At 48.1% G+C, this 19,032-nt stretch overlaps 1 protein-coding gene across 7 annotated transcripts in view; it reads right to left on the bottom strand.

The window, feature by feature from the left end:
- The window catches only part of lrrcc1 (leucine rich repeat and coiled-coil centrosomal protein 1), a 231,029-nt gene that overhangs the window by 17,523 nt on the left and 194,474 nt on the right, over window positions 1–19,032 (bottom strand). For 6 of the 7 annotated variants that reach the window (XM_041189511.1, XM_041189512.1, XM_041189513.1 and 3 more), the window contains one exon: window positions 17,778–17,986. The exons of the other annotated variant lie outside the window; for it this stretch is intronic. In XM_041189511.1, the coding sequence (XP_041045445.1) occupies window positions 17,778–17,986 (209 nt within the window). The remainder of the gene's footprint in view (window positions 1–17,777; window positions 17,987–19,032) is intronic. 7 annotated transcript variants of the gene reach the window in all.

The raw sequence follows: 19,032 nt of genomic DNA, 5'->3' as shown, positions 1-19,032 counted from the left end.
CACCATCACCTTTTCAAGGGCAATTAGAGATGGGCAATAAATGCTGGCATACCCAATGACACCCACATCCCGTGAAAGAATTTAAAAAAATTACCCAGTGGCAGAACTATATGATATTGTATGTGATGCAAAATAATGAAAGCAGGCAGAATGTCCATTCACATAAAACTTTATTAATCTAAAGATATCCTTAAAAAAGGCAGTTGAACGATTGTAATGCAGGATTTTTAATCAAACCTTTGTTATTTATGGTTTCATAGCAGTTCTGATAAACAATGTCAGCTCTGATCCAGAGACTGTGCCTTTCAGTAAACTGCCTTCAGCAGAAGCATGCAACTTGATAATTAACAATTATCCTACTTGCAGCAATGTGCTTACTGAATAAAATGCTGACTCCCACTGCATATCTCAGTCAATTGGGAATTACTATTATTAAACACAGACAAGGATTTACAGGCTAAAGCAGCTAATATTTATTTTCCATAAAACAGAAATGAAAGCAGAAATGAAAGTAGAAATATTATTGGACATAAAGTGAAATGTAATGAAAAAACCTGACATAAAGTGAAATGTAATGAAAAAACCTGCACAATCATTCAACTGCCTTTTTTAAGGATATCTTAACGATAGTGAAGTTATGGTGATATATTTCCAAGTCAGGGTGGTGAGTGGCTTGGATGGGAACTTCCAGGCGGTGGTGCTCCCATGTGTCTGCTGCCCTTGTCCTTCTAGATGTTAGTGGTTGTGTGTTTGGAAGATGCTGCCCAAGGAGCTTTGGTGAGTTTTCTGCAGTGCATCTTGTAGATGGTACACACTGCTGCCACTATTCGTCGTGGAGAGAGTGAATGTTTGTGGAAGGGGTGCTAAACAAGTAGGCTGCTTTGTCCTGGATGGTGTCAAACTTTTTGAGTGTTGTTGGAGCTGCACTCATCCAAGCAAGTGGAGAGTATTCCATCACACTCCTGACTTGTGCCTTGTAGACTATGGGCAGGCTTTGGGGAATCAGGAGGTAAGTTACTCGCCCAAGGATTCCTAGACTCTGACCTGCTCTTGTAGCCACAGAATTGATATGGCTAGTTCTGTTCAGCTTCTGGTCAATGGTAAGCCCTAAGATATTGATAGTGGGGGATTCAGTGATGGTAATGCCACTGAATGTCAAAGGGGATGGTTAGATTCTCTCTTGTTGGACCTGGTCATTGCCTGGCACTTGTGTGGCGTGAATGTTACCTGCCACTTATCAGCCCAAGCCTGGATATTGTCCAGATCTTGCTGCATGTGGACATGGACTGCTGCAGCATCTGAGGGGTTGCGAATGGTGCTGAAAATTGTGTAATCATCAGCAAACTTCCCCGCTTCTGACCTAATCATGGAAGGAAGGTCATTGATGAAGTAGCTGAAGATGGTTAGGCCTCGGACACTACCCTGAGGAACTCCTGCAATGATGTCCTGCAACTGAAATGATTGACCGCCAACAACCACAACCATCTTGTGCAATCAAGGATTGATGAAGATCTCCAGTAATACTCTTACCATGAAGGACAATTCTGGAGTTAGAAGTTACCAGGCTGAGAAAGGAAAGGAACAGATGTAAACCCTTGGGAGCTAAGAATCACTTCGGACTGTTTTCAGGAGAACAGAATGTCTACATAAAGAACAGAGTGTAACCTATAACTGTGAAGTGTGTTTTTCAATGGTGCTAAAAATAAGAAGTTGGGGTGGGGTGGGGTGGTGATATTCCATTCTGTGGTTTAAAGTATAAATTGCCCACAAAGATAGTGTTTAGTTAGAAGTGCTTTTCATATATTGTGACAGTAAACGTCTTAAAATTTTGTGTCATCATTATCATAGGGTAGATAGGAAGAAACTTTTTCCCTTAGCGGAGGTGTCAATAACCAGGAGACATAGATTTAAGATAAAGGGCAGGAGGTTTAGAGGGGATTTGAGGAAAAGCTTTTTCACCCAGAGGGTGGTTGAAATCTGGAATGCACTGCCTGAGGGGATGGTAGAGACAGCAACCCTCACAACATTTAAGAAGTATTTAGATGAGCACTTGAAACGTCATAGCATACAGGGCTATGGGCCAAGTGCTGGAAAATGGGAGTAGAATAGATAGGTGCTTGATGGCTGGCATGGACACAGTGGGCCGAAGGGCCTGTTTTTGTGCTGTATAACTCTATGACTCAATAAGATCTGATGAAGAGTCAAATGGACTTGAAACGTTAAGTCTGTCTTCCTCTCCACAGATGCTGTCAGAACTGCTGAGTTTTTCCAGCAATTTTTATTTTTGTATCAGATTTCCAGCATCCGCAATATTTTGCTTTTACCATCTTCCTTTGTGCCAGGTATAACTCCAACCAACACAGAGTTTTCCCCCCGGTTCCCATTGAATCCAGTTTTGCTGGGGCACCTTGATGCCACACTTGGTCAAATGCTGCCACGATGTCAAGGGCAGTCACTCTCGCCTCACCTCTGGAGTTCAGCTCTTTTGTCCATATTTGAACCAAGGCTGTAATGAGGTCAGAAGCTGAGTAACCCTGGCGGAACCCAAACTGAGCGCCAGTGAGCAGGTTATTGCTAAGCAAGTGCTGCGCAATGGAACTGTTGATGATCTCTTCCATCACTTTGCCTGATGATGGAGAGTAGACTGATGGGGCTGTAGTAGGCCTTGTTGGATTTGTCCTGCATTTTGTGTACAGGACATGCCTGGGTAATTTTTCACATTGTCGGGTAGATGCCAATGCTGTAGCGGTACAGCTGAACAGGGTTGCGCCAAGTTCTGGGGTCCAAATCTTTAGGACGATTGCCGGAATACTGTCAGGGCCCATAGCCTTTGCAGTATTCAGTGCCTTCAGCCGTTTCTTGATATCCTGTGGAGTGAATTGAACTGACTGAAGACTGACACCTGTGATTCTAGGGACCTCTGAAGGAGGCCAAGATAGATCATCCACTCAGCACTTCTGGCTGAAGATTGTTGCGAATGATTCAGCCTTATATTTTGCACTGATGTTCTGGGCTCCCCCATCATTGAGGATGGGGATATTTGTGGAGCCGCCTCCTCCAGTGAATTGTTTAATTGTCCACCACCTTTCACAATTGGATGTGGCAGACTTGCAGAACTTAGATCTGATCTGTTGGCTGTGGAATCGTTTAGCTCTGTCTATACACTCGCTGCTTATGCTGTTTGGCACGCAAGTAGCCCTGTATTGTAGCTTCACCAGGTTGACACCTCATTTTTAGGTATGCCTGGTGCTACTCCTAGCATTCCCTCCTACACTCTTCAATGGACGAGGGTTGATCCCCTGGCTTGGCGGTAATGGTAGAGTGGGGAGTGTGTCAGGCCATGAGGTTACAGATTGTGTTGAGTACAATTCTGCTGCTGTTGATGGCCCACAGCGCCTCATGGATGCCCAGTCTCGAGTTGCTAGATCAGTTCGAAATCTATCCCATTTAGCACGGTGGTAGTACCATACAACATGATGGAATGTATCCTCGAAGTGAAGACAGGATTTTGTCTTCACAAGCACTGTGCGGTGGTCGCTCCTACCGATACTATCATGGACAGATGCATCTGCAGCAGGCAGGTTGGTGAGGATGAGGTCAAGTATGTTTTTCCCTCTTGTTGGTTCCCTCACCACCAGCCACAGACCCAATCTAGCAGTTATGTTCTTTAGGATTCGGCCAGCTTGGTCTGTGGTGCTACCAAGCCACTCTAGGTGATAGACATTGATGTTCCCCACCTAGAGTACATTCTGCGCCCTTGGCACCCTCAGTGATTCCTCCTCCAAGAAGTGTTCAACATGGAGTACTGATTCGAGAGCTGAGGGCGGTCGGCACATGGTAACCAGGAGGAAGTTTTCTTGCCCATGTTTGACCTGATGCCATGAGACTTCATGGGGGCCAGAGTCAATGTTGAGTACTCCCAGTGCAACTCGTTCCCGACTGTGCCGCCACCTCTGCTGAATCTGTGCTGTCTGTGGGGGCAGGACATACCCAGGGATGGTGATGGTGGTGACTGGAACATTGTCTGTAAAATAAGATTCCGTGAGAATGGCTATGTCAGGCTGTTGCTTAACTAGGCTGTGGGACAGCTCTCCCAATTTTGGTACAAGCACCCAGATGTTAGAAAGGGGGACGTTGCAGGGTGGACAGGGCTGAGCTTGCCGTTGTCGATTCTGGTGCCTAGGCCGATGTCAGGTGGTCCAGTTTCATTCCTTTTTATTGACCTTTTAGTGGTTTCTACAGCTGAGTGGCTTGCTAGACCATTTCAGAGGGCATTTAAGAGTCAACCATTTTACTGCGGATCTGGACCAGATGTAGGCCAGACAAGATGAGAACAGCTAATGTCCTTCAGGGAAGAAAATTTGAGAACCAGATGGGTTTTTATGACAATCAACAGTAGTTTCATGGTCACCATTAGGCTTTTAATTCCAAATTTTTATTGAATTCAAACTCTACCATCTGCCATGGAGGGATTCAAACCAAGATCCCCAGAGCATTACCCTGGGTCTCTGGACTACCAGACCAGTGACAATATCACTATGCCACCATAACTCAATTCATAAAGAATGAAACAGAGTATTTTGTCCGAGCGCATACTAGAACTTAGAAGAACAGCTGAATTGAAGCAAATTCCCTCAAGTTATAGTTCTTTTGAAGTTGAGATTTTTGCCATATTCAACAATTGGTATCAAACTGACAATGCTACAATACTGTGTATATATATGAAATGCATTTCACAAACAGTGTGACAAATTCAACCCAGCCGCTGTGCAGGCAAGTCAGCATGTCGTTGCCAGTCCCAAGCCCAGATAAATGGGGAGGGTTATTGGCAGAAAGGACATCTGGCTGTACAGCCACTTGCCAAATCCAAATGATGGTTGATATGAATGGAAATGGCACCCATGTTAGGGCTTATGCTGCAAGCAACAGGCAGGGTCCCTGCTCAAATTTTGTTTAAAATGGACAAGGGTTATCATCCAGTAGGATGGCTAAAGAAGAAAGCCCAATAGAAAAGTGAAAAGATGACCAAACTCACAATTGCCAGTTTAAATATTGGTAGCCTGACAGGGAGAAGCAGTGAAGTAACTGAACGGTTGTGGCAGGAAGTGTAAGTATAGACATGGAAATTAACCAACAGATTAGTTCTGGTTGGGGTAATTGGAAGAAGTGCAGTGGAGTGTTGTGTAATAGAAACATATCGCTGAAACTGAAAGGAAGTATCTACAAGGCAGTTGAGATCAGCCTTGTTATATAATGCGGAAACTTGGGCAACATCAAGAAGAGAGGATCAACAACTGGATACTAATGAGCTGTGGATGTGTGGGGTGATGAGAAAGGACAAATTCAGCAATCAGTACATCAGGGGGTCAGTGAAGATTTTAAGAGCAAAGAAAGTAGCTGAGAATAGATTGAAATGTTATGGTCATCTGTTGCAGAAAGGGAGAAGAGATGTGGTGAGGTGCGTGTTGGAGATGGGACTGCCAGGAAGAACAGATAGAAACTTGTGGTGTTGAAAGAATTATACGCAGCAGGATTGGAAGAGGAATGGGTGACTAACAGGAGGAGATGGTGAAGGGTGATTAACCAGCATTGTGGCGACCTCAGGTAAAATGGGAGAAGCCAAAAGAAGAAGAATAAGAGATCTTGACAAATTCACCCAATTAGTGCTGTACAAGATGGACAATGTTACGGGAAGCCCAAACAATGGTCTGGTCAGACCTCAATTTCAGCTGAAACAGAATTACCTGGAAAAACTCAGCAGGTCTGGCAGCATCGGCGGAGAAGAAAAGAGTTGACGTTTCGAGTCCTCATGACCCTTCGACAGAACTTGAGTTCGAGTCCAGGAAAGAGCTGAAATATAAGCTGGTTTAAGGTGTGTGTGTGGGGGGCGGAGAGATAGAGAGACAGAGAGGTGGAGGGGGTTGGTGTGGTTGTAGCGACAAACAAGCAGTGATAGAAGCAGATCATCAAAAGATGTCAACAACAATAGTACAATAGAACACATAGGTGTTAAAGTTAAAGTTGGTGATATTATCTAAACGAATGTGCTAATTAAGAATGGATGGTAGGGCACTCAAGGTATAGCTCTAGTGGGTTTTTTTTTATTTTATATAATGGAAATAGGTGGGAAAAGGAAAATCTTTATAATTTATTGGGAAAAAAAAAGAAGGGGGAAACAGAAAGGGGGTGGGGATGGGGGAGGGGACTCACGACCTAAAGTTGTTGAATTCAATATTCAGTCCGGAAGGCTGTAAAGTCCCTAGTCGGAAGATGAGGTGTTGTTCCTCCAGTTTGCGTTGGGCTTCACTGGAACAATGCAGCAAGCCAAGGACAGACATGTGGGCAAGAGAGCAGGGTGGAGTGTTAAAATGGCAAGCGACAGGGAGGTTTGGGTCATTCTTGCGGACAGACTGCAGGTGTTCTGCAAAGCGGTCGCCCAGTTTACGTTTGGTCTCTCCAATGTAGAGGAGACCACATTGGGAGCAACGAATGCAGTAGACTAAGTTGGGGGAAATGCAAGTGAAATGCTGCTTCACTTGAAAGGAGTGTTTGGGTCCTTGGACGGTGAGGAGAGAGGAAGTGAAGGGGCAGGTGTTGCATCTTTTGCGTGGGCAAGGGGTTGTGCCATAGGAGGGGGTTGAGGAGTAGGGGGTGATGGAGGAGTGGACCAGGGTGTCCCGGAGGGAGCGATCCCTACGGAATGCCGATAAGGGGGGTGAAGGGAAGATGTGTTTGGTAGTGGCATCATGCTGGAGTTGGCGGAAATGGCGGAGGATGATCCTTTGAATGCGGAGGCTGGTGGGGTGATAAGTGAGGACAAGGGGGACCCTATCATGTTTCTGGGAGGGAGGAGAAGGAGTGAGGGCGGATGCGTGGGAGATGGGCCGGACACGGTTGAGGGCCCTGTCAACGACCGTGGGTGGAAAACCTCGGTTAAGGAAGAAGGAGGACATGTCAGAGGAACTGTTTTTGAATGTAGCATCATCGGAACAGATGCGACGGAGGCGAAGGAACTGAGAGAATGGGATGGAGTCCTTACAGGAAGTGGGGTGTGAGGAGCTGTAGTCGAGATAGCTGTGGGTGTCGGTGGGTTTGTAATGGATATTGGTGGACAGTCTATCACCAGAGATTGAGACAGAGAGGTCAAGGAAGGGAAGGGAAGTGTCAGAGATGGACCACGTGAAAATGATGGAGGGGTGGAGATTGGAAGCAAAATTAATAAATTTTTCCAAGTCCTGACGAGAGCATGAAGCAGCACCGAAATAATCATCGATGTACCGGAGAAAGAGTTGTGGAAGGGGGCCGGAGTAGGACTGCAACAAGGAATGTTCCACATACCCCATAAAGAGACAGGCATAGCTGGGGCCCATGCGGGTACCCATAGCCACACCTTTTATTTGGAGGAAGTGAGAGGAGTTGAAGGAGAAATTGTTCAGCGTGAGAACAAGTTCAGCCAGACGGAGGAGAGTAGTGGTGGATGGGGATTGTTCGGGCCTCTGTTCGAGGAAGAAGCTAAGGGCCCTCAGACCATCCTGGTGGGGGATGGAGGTGTAGAGGGATTGGACGTCCATGGTGAAGAGGAAGCGGTAGGGGCCAGGGAACTGGAAATTGTTGATGTGACGTAAGGTGTCAGAGGAATCACGGATGTAGGTGGGAAGGGACTGGACAAGGGGAGAGAGAAGGGAGTCAAGATAACGAGAAATGAGTTCTGTGGGGCAGGAGCAAGCTGAGACGATCGGTCTACCGGGGCAGTTCTGTTTGTGGATTTTGGGTAGGAGATAGAAGCGGGCCGTCCGAGGTTGGGCAACTATCAGGTTGGAAGCTGTGGGAGGGAGATCCCCAGAGGAGATGAGGTCAGTGACAGTCCTGGAAACAATGGCTTGATGTTCAGTGGTGGGGTCATGGTCCAGGGAGAGGTAGGAGGAAGTGTCTGCGAGTTGACGCTCAGCCTCCGCGTGGTAGAGGTCAGTGCGCCAGACAACAACAGCACCACCCTTGTCAGCGGGTTTGATGACAATGTCAGGGTTGGACCTGAGAGAATGGAGTGCAGTAAGTTCAGAGAGAGACAGGTTAGAATGGGTGAGAGGAGCAGAGAAATTGAGACGACTAATGTCGCGTCGACAGTTCTCAATGAAAAGATCGAGAGAAGGTAAGAATCCAGAGGGAGGGGTCCAGGTGGAGGGAGAATATTGAAGATGGGTAAAAGGATCCGTTGAACTCTGCTCCTCTCACCCATTCTAACCTGTCTCTCTCTGAACTTACTGCACTCCATTCTCTCAGGTCCAACCCTGACATTGTCATCAAACCCGCTGACAAGGGTGGTGCTGTTGTTGTCTGGCGCACTGACCTCTACCACGCGGAGGCTGAGCGTCAACTCGCAGACACTTCCTCCTACCTCTCCCTGGACCATGACCCCACCACTGAACATCAAGCCATTGTTTCCAGGACTGTCACTGACCTCATCTCCTCTGGGGATCTCCCTCCCACAGCTTCCAACCTGATAGTTGCCCAACCTCGGACGGCCCGCTTCTATCTCCTACCCAAAATCCACAAACAGAACTGCCCCGGTAGACCGATTGTCTCAGCTTGCTCCTGCCCCACAGAACTCATTTCTCGTTATCTTGACTCCCTTCTCTCTCCCCTTGTCCAGTCCCTTCCCACCTACATCCGTGATTCCTCTGACACCTTACGTCACATCAACAATTTCCAGTTCCCTGGCCCCTACCGCTTCCTCTTCACCATGGACGTCCAATCCCTCTACACCTCCATCCCCCACCAGGATGGTCTGAGGGCCCTTAGCTTCTTCCTCGAACAGAGGCCCGAACAATCCCCATCCACCACTACTCTCCTCCGTCTGGCTGAACTTGTTCTCACGCTGAACAATTTCTCCTTCAACTCCTCTCACTTCCTCCAAATAAAAGGTGTGGCTATGGGTACCCGCATGGGCCCCAGCTATGCCTGTCTCTTTATGGGGTATGTGGAACATTCCTTGTTGCAGTCCTACTCTGGCCCCCTTCCACAACTCTTTCTCCGGTACATCGATGATTATTTCGGTGCTGCTTCATGCTCTCGTCAGGACTTGGAAAAATTTATTAATTTTGCTTCCAATCTCCACCCCTCCATCATTTTCACGTGGTCCATCTCTGACACTTCCCTTCCCTTCCTTGACCTCTCTGTCTCAATCTCTGGTGATAGACTGTCCACCAATATCCATTACAAACCCACCGACACCCACAGCTATCTCGACTACAGCTCCTCACACCCCACTTCCTGTAAGGACTCCATCCCATTCTCTCAGTTCCTTCGCCTCCGTCGCATCTGTTCTGATGATGCTACATTCAAAAACAGTTCCTCTGACATGTCCTCCTTCTTCCTTAACCGAGGTTTTCCACCCACGGTCGTTGACAGGGCCCTCAACCGTGTCCGGCCCATCTCCCGCGCATCCGCCCTCACTCCTTCTCCTCCCTCCCAGAAACATGATAGGGTCCCCCTTGTCCTCACTTATCACCCCACCAGCCTCCGCATTCAAAGGATCATCCTCCGCCATTTCCGCCAACTCCAGCATGATGCCACTACCAAACACATCTTCCCTTCACCCCCCTTATCGGCATTCCGTAGGGATCGCTCCCTCCGGGACACCCTGGTCCACTCCTCCATCACCCCCTACTCCTCAACCCCCTCCTATGGCACAACCCCTTGCCCACGCAAAAGATGCAACACCTGCCCCTTCACTTCCTCTCTCCTCACCGTCCAAGGACCCAAACACTCCTTTCAAGTGAAGCAGCATTTCACTTGCATTTCCCCCAACTTAGTCTACTGCATTCGTTGCTCCCAATGTGGTCTCCTCTACATTGGAGAGACCAAACGTAAACTGGGCGACCGCTTTGCAGAACACCTGCGGTCTGTCCGCAAGAATGACCCAAACCTCCCTGTCGCTTGCCATTTTAACACTCCACCCTGCTCTCTTGCCCACATGTCTGTCCTTGGCTTGCTGCATTGTTCCAGTGAAGCCCAACGCAAACTGGAGGAACAACACCTCATCTTCCGACTAGGGACTTTACAGCCTTCCGGACTGAATATTGAATTCAACAACTTTAGGTCGTGAGTCCCCTCCCCCATCCCCACCCCCTTTCTGTTTCCCCCTTCTTTTTTTTTCCCAATAAATTATAAAGATTTTCCTTTTCCCACCTATTTCCATTATATAAAATAAAAAAAAAAACCCACTAGAGCTATACCTCGAGTGCCCTACCATCCATTCTTAATTAGCACATTCGTTTAGATAATATCACCAACTTTAACTTTAACACCTATGTGTTCTATTGTACTATTGTTGTTGACATCTTTTGATGATCTGCTTCTATCACTGCTTGTTTGTCGCTACAACCACACCAACCCCCTCCACCTCTCTGTCTCTCTATCTCTCCGCCCCCCACACACACACCTTAAACCAGCTTATATTTCAGCTCTTTCCTGGACTCGAACTCAAGTTCTGTCGAAGGGTCATGAGGACTCGAAACGTCAACTCTTTTCTTCTCCGCCGATGCTGCCAGACCTGCTGAGTTTTTCCAGGTAATTCTGTTTTTGTTTTGGATTTCCAGCATCCGCAGTTTTTTTGTTTTTATCTCAATTTCAGCTGTTTGTCCAGATTTCCTTCTGAGACACAAGAGTGATATTCAAGTTCTGATGATGGGGCACAGTAGAGCTCCTAGTTTTGGAGGACTGAGAAATGGGAAAACTCTACATCAATTTTGGCTTCTCATCCTTGAAAAAGCAGCAACTAGAAGGATTTTCCCAGAGGTACATAAACCAGTGACTCTGAATAAAGGGACACAGAATGGAATCGTCCCAGATTTGCATTAAGTGTGGTAGCAGGTGGGTAAGCCATCGGCCGCAATGGCGGTTTTCATGCCCTATTGTCCCAAACCTGCCACATTAATTATGCATTTCCGGAATACATGCTGTTTCGATGGCGGTCAGGCTCCAATTCACCTGTTTTGCTGTCACCTCGCCGTTTCATCATGCCAGACACCACATTTAAAAGTACAGTCGCGCTCAGTGTTTCCAGCCCAGGACTGCAGCAAAGAAGACATGACCCCGAAAGGCAAGAAGACTGCAGCCCTTGAGGGCCTTTTGGATGCTGTGGAAGCCTGCTATGATATCCTCTATACCCGCACTGGCTGCAGGAGGGGCAGCAACATTATCACTCCAGCTTGGTAGGTGAAGGCAGTGGTGATCAGTGCCAATGCTGCACTGAAGAGGCTGGCCATCAATGCACATAGAGGATGAATGATCTCATCCATGCAGCCAGGGTATGGTAACCATCTCATCGCTCTAAATTCACACACTCAAGCCCATCACACATTCACTGGCATCCCACTCACTGCCAGCTCAAGGGATATCACCACTCATTCTCACACACATAGCCTCATGTCCATCTGGCCTCATCTCTTCTGGAGACTGCCTCCTCAGCCCTCACCATCTTGAGGCTATTTGCACAGATCAACATGTACCCCCACAAATACCCTGGGAAACCCTCCATTCCCAGTACAGCTCTCACCCTGCAGCCTCTTCCCCTGGCTGAGGTCACTTCACCCCCTTCCCCAAGCAAGTCCTAGCAGCCATTGAAAAGCCACCCACATATGGCTGATCTGGTAGATAGGGACCTGCCCATGAGCCCCCCTAAAAGTGATGTGGTGCTACCTGAAGTGCACTGCCTGGAAGTATGGTGGAGACAGGTTCAATCGAGGGATTCAAGAGGGCATTAGGTGATTATTTGAGTAGAAACAAGGTGCAGGGGTACAGGGAAAAGGCAGCGCAATGGCACTAGGTCATAATGCTCATTGGAGAGCCAGTGCAGACATGATGGGCCGAATGGCCTCCTTCCATACCATTAAAATTCTGTGATTCTGACTGTAAAGCCTGGCACTCATGACTGCGAGTGCTGACGGAAGCAAGATAGGCAAACAAACCTTGAAGTCCTGAGCAAAGTGCAGCTCGCCAAGTGCATGCCTTACATATGCCGTTGTGAAACATGTCGGCGGCTGCGCAGACAATCCAGCACGGGGGTATAAGTCCAGCGGGCTGGCCTTATAATGATATGCTTATGTATTACAATGAGGTTCCTGACATCTGATGAACATGCCTGATGCCAACGGCACGGAAAATCCCAGCCATGCTGTGAAAGCTTTTCGTCTTGCACTCATCAGGACAGAATCACATGAATACCAAATCTCAAAGAGAACAACAATTAATGCTGCTTGAGAAGAGGGTGCCGACTGGTTGGCAAGTAGACTCTGAATAGTAGAAGTGCTGCCATGGAGAATGCACCAGGGAACAGTTAACTGCCAAGCTTTGTTTAACTTCAAATAAAGCAAGTTGACTTTGATTGGTTAAGGCATTGCCATGGGGAATGAACCAGGGAATGGCTGTCCCCAAAGCTTTTGTTCAGTTGAAAAAGGCAGAATACATGGACATGTTCTTTCTGTTTGCAAAGGATAGGGCCCTGTGTGTGAATATATGTAGCTTCTAGCATATGTATGTGAGCCACACGGTGAGCCCGATTCATAATCTTAAATTACTCGTTAATGTAATTCTTAGTACAACTACAATTGTTTAGTAAGTGCTGTCCAATTATGGAATCACATCCAATGTTGGACACTGTTCTGAGTTTTGCAAGCACAGGCTGGTTGAGTATAGGCAGTACTTTTCCTATTGTGAACAACTGAAAGATTGTGCTGTTTGATACGATCCACCAGTCGATGGCACCTATGGCCTACATATCTGGCATCACAACGGCACTGAAATTCATACACCACATTACTCATTTGCGTGGTAGTCTGAACATCATTTTGGCTTGATGGCAGCATCCTGTTAATGCAGGATACCACTTGTGTTGTTACTACATAGTAGCAGCGTGAATGGCTAGCTTTACCTGTTGCTCAAATTTTTGAGACACCTAACCATTCCAGAGTAATCTGAGGTAGACTGGGCACTTTTCAGTAGTTAAAGTGGTGAGATAGGCCCATTCATGAGTTTGTGCTATAAACAGCGAGCAATGAAGGCTGCCATGGAAGAATGTCTCTTCTACATTTTCAATATTCAAGTTATGAAGTTGAGTGTGGCTAGAGACGCCAGGCAGGAGGGCAGTTCGGGTGGGCACACGGCCCCCTGCTTTTCGGATGAGTGCTTCACCGTCCTCCTGGAGGTGGTGGCTGCCAGAAGGGACACCTTTGTCCCCAGAGATGGGAGGAGGGGGTCACTGCCCCTCACAAAGAGGGCATGGGAGGAGGTTGCAGCACTGATTAGCAGCCTTGACGTGGTGCGGTGCACATGGGTGCAATGCCATAAGAGGTTCATAAGAGGCTGTGCTCAGGAAGGATGAGTACTGTATTGGCATGGTTCAGTATGCAGAAGTGGTAAGGTATTGCCGACCCCCCATGGACCTCAGGGGTGCTAGAGTCTGAGTGCCAACTATCAATGACGCTGGAGCTGGCCAAGGGGGTGAGCCCTGGCTGCTTGGACTGAGTGCCTTGTGGCTTGAGGGCCGCAACTTTGATGTGCCCTGCTGGGTGTTCCTCAGCTGGGGTTGGCCAGGCTGCAGTGTGGCTGCAGGTAGAGAGTGGACTAATCAATGCTCCTCTGTCCTTTCAGGGAAGACAAGGCATAACCAATCATACAGGTCATGGACAGGCAAAGGCCCATCCAATCTGCTGCTGCTCACAAGATTCGAGCAGGACACCATAGAGCTAGAGAGCTGGCATGTTCCACGTGCAACCGGGCATGGAGAAGCGGGGGTGCCAGGTGAAGTTAAGAGGGCAGTGCACAGAGGTGAGAGTTTCAGATTGTGCAATCATTCTAGTGTAGTCTCTTTATTGATGAGAGCCTCAAACCTGGAGTCCCCATTGATCATTGGAAGATGGGGCCATGATGCAGATCTCCACTGTCTCACCAGGGTGCCTGACATGCACAGTGACAGTGTGATGACTTTAACTAATGACATGTCCTTGCTCTCCCTTAGATTCGCCAGCACAAACTCGCTCTCTGGGCCCCGAAGGGCCACCCCTGATGCCAGAGGACTGCTGGGCTTCATTTGCACCTGCATCACATCCACTCTCTGAACCAGGCACCAGCAGATACCAACACCTTGGTGGGCATTAGATCGGCAGCCAGAATTTTGGTGCACATTGGTGAGGGCACTTCACACTCGCCTGAGGTGCAGGTGGAGGCAGCGTGGGACCAGGACGATGCTCATTGAAGGCAGATGATGAGCCTCTGGAGCCGTCCATTAGGCAGCAGATGCTGGATGTCCAGAGGGATTTGCAGGAGGATCTGGCGGAGATCCATGAGGGTCTGCGAGCCATGGTCTCCATTATGGAGGAGTCCATGCGGAGCATCAGCACTGCATTGACCCTCATGGCCTAGTGCAATGCCTCCTCCATTGAGAAAGTGGCGACTCTCATGGCAGCTCTAGGGACAGAATCAGGAGTTCCTGGGGTCGCGCTCAGACCTGCAAGCCCTCACACAGGCAATGAACTCAGGTGGTCAGTGCCAGTATGGGAGATGGATGAGGCACCCAGTATCCTAGCTAGGTACCCGTCTATCAATGGTGTGCAGGAGGTCCAGAGTGACCTCATGTTGGGGCATGAGCTGTTTGTTGTCTCTGTGGGCTCTTTTCAGGGCGCTCCGGATGATGGCAGCTGTTCCTCCGCCAGTGACCACCTAGCATCTGATGAGGCTGTGATGAATGGGGAGATGCCAGCCAAGGCACTGGCCGCTCGCTCTCAGGTGAGGCCTGCACAGGCTCCACTGGCCAGAGGATGACCGCCAAGGTCATCAAGGCCAACAAGACACCAGAGTCAGCAGGCTGTCTCCAATACCAGTGTCAGTGAGGGTGGGGGGGTGTGGGGCGGCACCAAGATGTAGCACTCTGAAACGTAAGTTAAAGGCACCATGAGCACAAGAGAGACAGTTCATTGGTGATTTTCTGTTCATTTATGTTTGGTTTATATGTCTACTGGTGTGGACATCAACACCAGTAACGGTAATGTCATTATGCTTTCAATGTGACAATAACATTAAATTTGCTTTGGTTCTGATGGCTTGAGTATCCTTCACCACTTTTCTTTCTGGTGCAGGATACTCCAGTGTGTAATGCTGGATGTGAGTGGCTCGATACTTTACTGCACAGGCATTGGGTGCAAATGAAAGGGTCATTTCAGACATCCGCGATGGAAGCAGCAGCCCTGGCATGAGGTGGAAGCAGATCTTTGGCAGTTTAGCTGAAGGAGCGTTGCATCAAGGCGTCCCTGACTCCCTAGAGGTTACTGAGGTCTGCCTCCACACCCTCAGCGTTCTCCTCACTGTGCTCCTCTTCTGACTCATTACTGGATTCATCATCTGTGGCCTGTGGAGCTGCGTCAAGATCCTCTTCCTCCAATGGGTCCCCCCTTGCCAATGGAGAGCGTAGCTTGCAACCACTATCAGTGACACCTGCTCTGGGGGGTACTGTAGTGCTCACCCTGAATGGTCCAGGCATCAGAAGTGCTTCTTGAGAAGACCTATGGTCCTCTCTACCACCTCCCTTGTGAAGATACGATTCCTATTGTAACGCTGCTCTGCCTCTGTTCTTGACTGGCGGAGAGGTTTCATAAACCACCTTTTCAAGGATAGTTCTTGTCACCCAGCAGCCATTCATCTAATCGGGCCGGAGCACTGAAGAGCCTCGGCGCCTGAGAGTGTCTCAGGATGTAAGCGTCATGGGAGCTGCCAGGGTACCTTGCACAGATTTGCAGAATCTGCATCCTGTGGTCACACACTATCTGCACGTTCATGGAGTGGAATCTCATCCTGCTGACGAAGGCACTGGGCTGACCCAATGGCGCCGTGATGGCCACATGTGTAGTCGATGGCACCCTAGCCGCGGGGAAACCCAGTAATCACTGCAAAGCCTCTAGCTCGCTCAGCCTGGCTAGCCTCATCCATATGGTAAAGAATAAATGTCAGTACCTGCCTGAACAGAGCTTCTGTTACCAGCTTGATGCAACTGTGGACAGCTGATTGGGAGACTCCACACAGATCCCTCACTGACCCCCTGGAAAGAGGTTGAAGCACAGAAGTTGAGGGCCACTGTGACCTTCAGAGCCACTGGCATGGGGGTGTCCATCCATACAGTCGGAGCTGATCTCAGGCCCAATCATCAGAGGCAGAGCCTCCTTCGGCATTGCACCTCGGACATGTTGAGGTAGCTGCATTGCCGCCTGTAAATTCTAGCAGCAGAATAGTGCCGTCTTCTGTGGCCCCTTCCACCTGCCCACCTCTTCCCACAGGTCCCTCACTTGGAAGCTGCATTAGGACACCTGGTCTCCTCTCCCTTCTGTCCCTCTCTTCCTGCTCAGAGGAGGTGCTACCAGCGGAGACCACAATCCCCATTACCAGGGTAACAGGGCTGTCTGATATATGAAGAATCCACATGGTCTGAATCCTCTGGGGACTTTGGAGACACCAAGAAGTCCTGAAATGAAGCCTGGAAATGCTAAGAATGAAGCCCCGAACAGAGTTGAAGCTGCCAAGTACCAATATGCAACCAGCATCAAACTACTTCCAAAACTGCCTACTACTCATACTGGCAATGCTGTTGACCCTTTTTATCCAGACATTGAATGAGGTTTAGCAAATTGTTGGCTGTCCGCTTGCCCATTTTGCTGGTGCGATGATCGCGAAATCACATGAGCAATGTAAAATCTACCTTAATTGCCTTTTTAATGGACTTAAGTGACCTCATAATTGATGGCGGGCGTGGCTCCAACTCATGCGCAAGCCTACTGACCGAAAATTACAAAAGTGCGTGATGACGTCATGATGCTCGCCCAATGTCATCACGCGCTATTTCATGCTCGAGCGCCTGCTTGCCCGCTCAGCAAAAAATTCTACCTTATAAGTTCAATGAATACAGGTTCAGAAAATGGCAGTGTGTCTAGATCACCATGGTATAGTCAAATGTCTATGTTTACTCCCAGCCAGGGGAAACATCCTTCCAGCATCTTCTCTGTCAAGCCCAATAAGAATTTTATATGTTTCACTGAAGATTGCCTCTTATTCTTCTAAATCCTAGTGAATATAGGTCTAGTCTACTCAATCTCTATCAAAGGACAATCCCCTGATCTTCGGAATCAGTCCAGTGAACGTTTTTTGCACTTTTTCTAAGGCAAGTACATCTTTCTTAAGGAGACCAAAACTGTGTACAGTATTGCAAGTATGGCCTCACCAAAACCTTAAATGGTTCAGTAAGAATTCTTTACTCTTACACTCCAATCTCTTTATCATAACATATGAAGCCTGAAATGGACTAATGTAGCTTTGGGGGTACAATCAGGGAACTAATTAGTAGGTAAGGAAAAATTGCCCAAAAAGATCAGATGAAACTAATGGAGAAAGAGAAAATGATTGATTATTAGAGATAGCAGCACTTGGGAAAGATTGGTTCGTGAATGGAATTTTTGCCAGCTTCAACACCCTGCAGATACTGTAGATGTACATTACAAAAATGTATTACTTGAATTAAAGAAAGCAAGTATGGGAGGTATCTGAAAGGGTAGGGTACGACACGCTAAATTTTACAATAAAAAATCCTTTCTTTGAGAAGATCTGAAATTTAATGTAATCGATCCAATATCATTGAGTGTGAGACTAATTAATGTTGGAAACTAAAATAAAGCATTGCAATATTATTCAGCTGAGAATATACTTTTTTGGGAATGGTACCAATAATTAGCATTTACCTAAAGGCCATTTTTGTTTCCTCCAGCTCGGCTTCTTTTTCTTCAAGTTGCTGCTTTAGTTCTTTTTTGCGCTCTGCAAGTCTCTCTACTTTTTCTCTGAGATCTTGTGATAAAGCAGCTTCATCCTCTAATTGCTCATGGAAGGTTTTTTTATCCTGCAGGTTTTCCTCATGAACTTTCCGAATCTGTTCATCTCTCTCTTGCAAACCCTGCAAGGGCAAATAATATATTTTTCTTGTGTCTCAGTGCCTATTCAAGAGATAGGGCAAACCACAATTATATCTGTATTAATAGGCTCTACTATCCTGAGGGCAGAATTTTCCTGTTGGCGTGCGGGAGTGGGCCCTGCACGCCGACGTGTAAAATGACATGGGGTGACATCGGGTGAACGTCCCAACGTCACGGTGCACCATCACGATATTTCGGTGGGTGGGCACGCGATGATCTCGGATGCGTGCCCACCATTAATTTACGGGCCACTTAAGGTCCTGAGGCACCAACTGACGGTGATTATTCGGGGCCCGTGCAATCTTCGGGTCATCGCACAGGGGCAGGTGGGTGGGACACATTTGTCTAAACCTCATCCACTCACTGGGGTCGCGAATGTACTCAGTCAGATATTTAATTTGGAAAGTTACTGATACTTGCCTGTGTGAGCAGAAATATTTCAAAATTCACAACAGCTGCTTGGACAGGACTCTCAACCTTCAGGTCAGCACTCCAGTGAAGCCCCTTTTTGGGGCTTGCAAGAAGCCTTCCCTTAGCCTAGGAATGGGAGTTCTGCTCTCCACTGGAGGCACCTCCTCTGAGGAGGGAGGGCCAAAAGGGGGAGGAGGTCAGGAGTGCAATTCAGCCTCTAGGGAAGCCACCTTTGGGAGGGGATTCGCAGGCACAAAGGGCGCAGGGCCAACAGGAAGTCCAAGGTGGAAGGGGCTGCAGAAGACACCACTACTCTGCTGCCAGGGTGTACAGGCGGCAAAGCAGCTACCTCAAAATGTCAGAGGTGCTGTGCCAAAGGAGGCTCCGTCTCTCAAGGGAGACAGTCAACTCTATCTGTCAGATGATAGGCCCTGAGATCTCCGCTAACTGTGGGGATGGACACCCCATGCCAGTGGCTCTAAAAGTCACAGCTGCCCTCAACTTCTATGCCTCTGGCTCTTTCCAGGGCTTGATGGGTAATCTTTGTGGAATCTCCCAGTCAGCTGTCCACACTTGTGTCAAGCAGGTGAGAGATGCTCTGTTCAGGCGCGCATTG

This window comes from Carcharodon carcharias, chromosome 6, assembly GCF_017639515.1.
Source record: "Carcharodon carcharias isolate sCarCar2 chromosome 6, sCarCar2.pri, whole genome shotgun sequence".
In the NCBI taxonomy this organism is placed as follows: Eukaryota; Metazoa; Chordata; class Chondrichthyes; order Lamniformes; family Lamnidae; genus Carcharodon; species Carcharodon carcharias.
The sequence above is the reverse complement of the archived record's forward strand: the minus strand, read 5'-3'. Positions and strand labels throughout refer to the sequence as shown.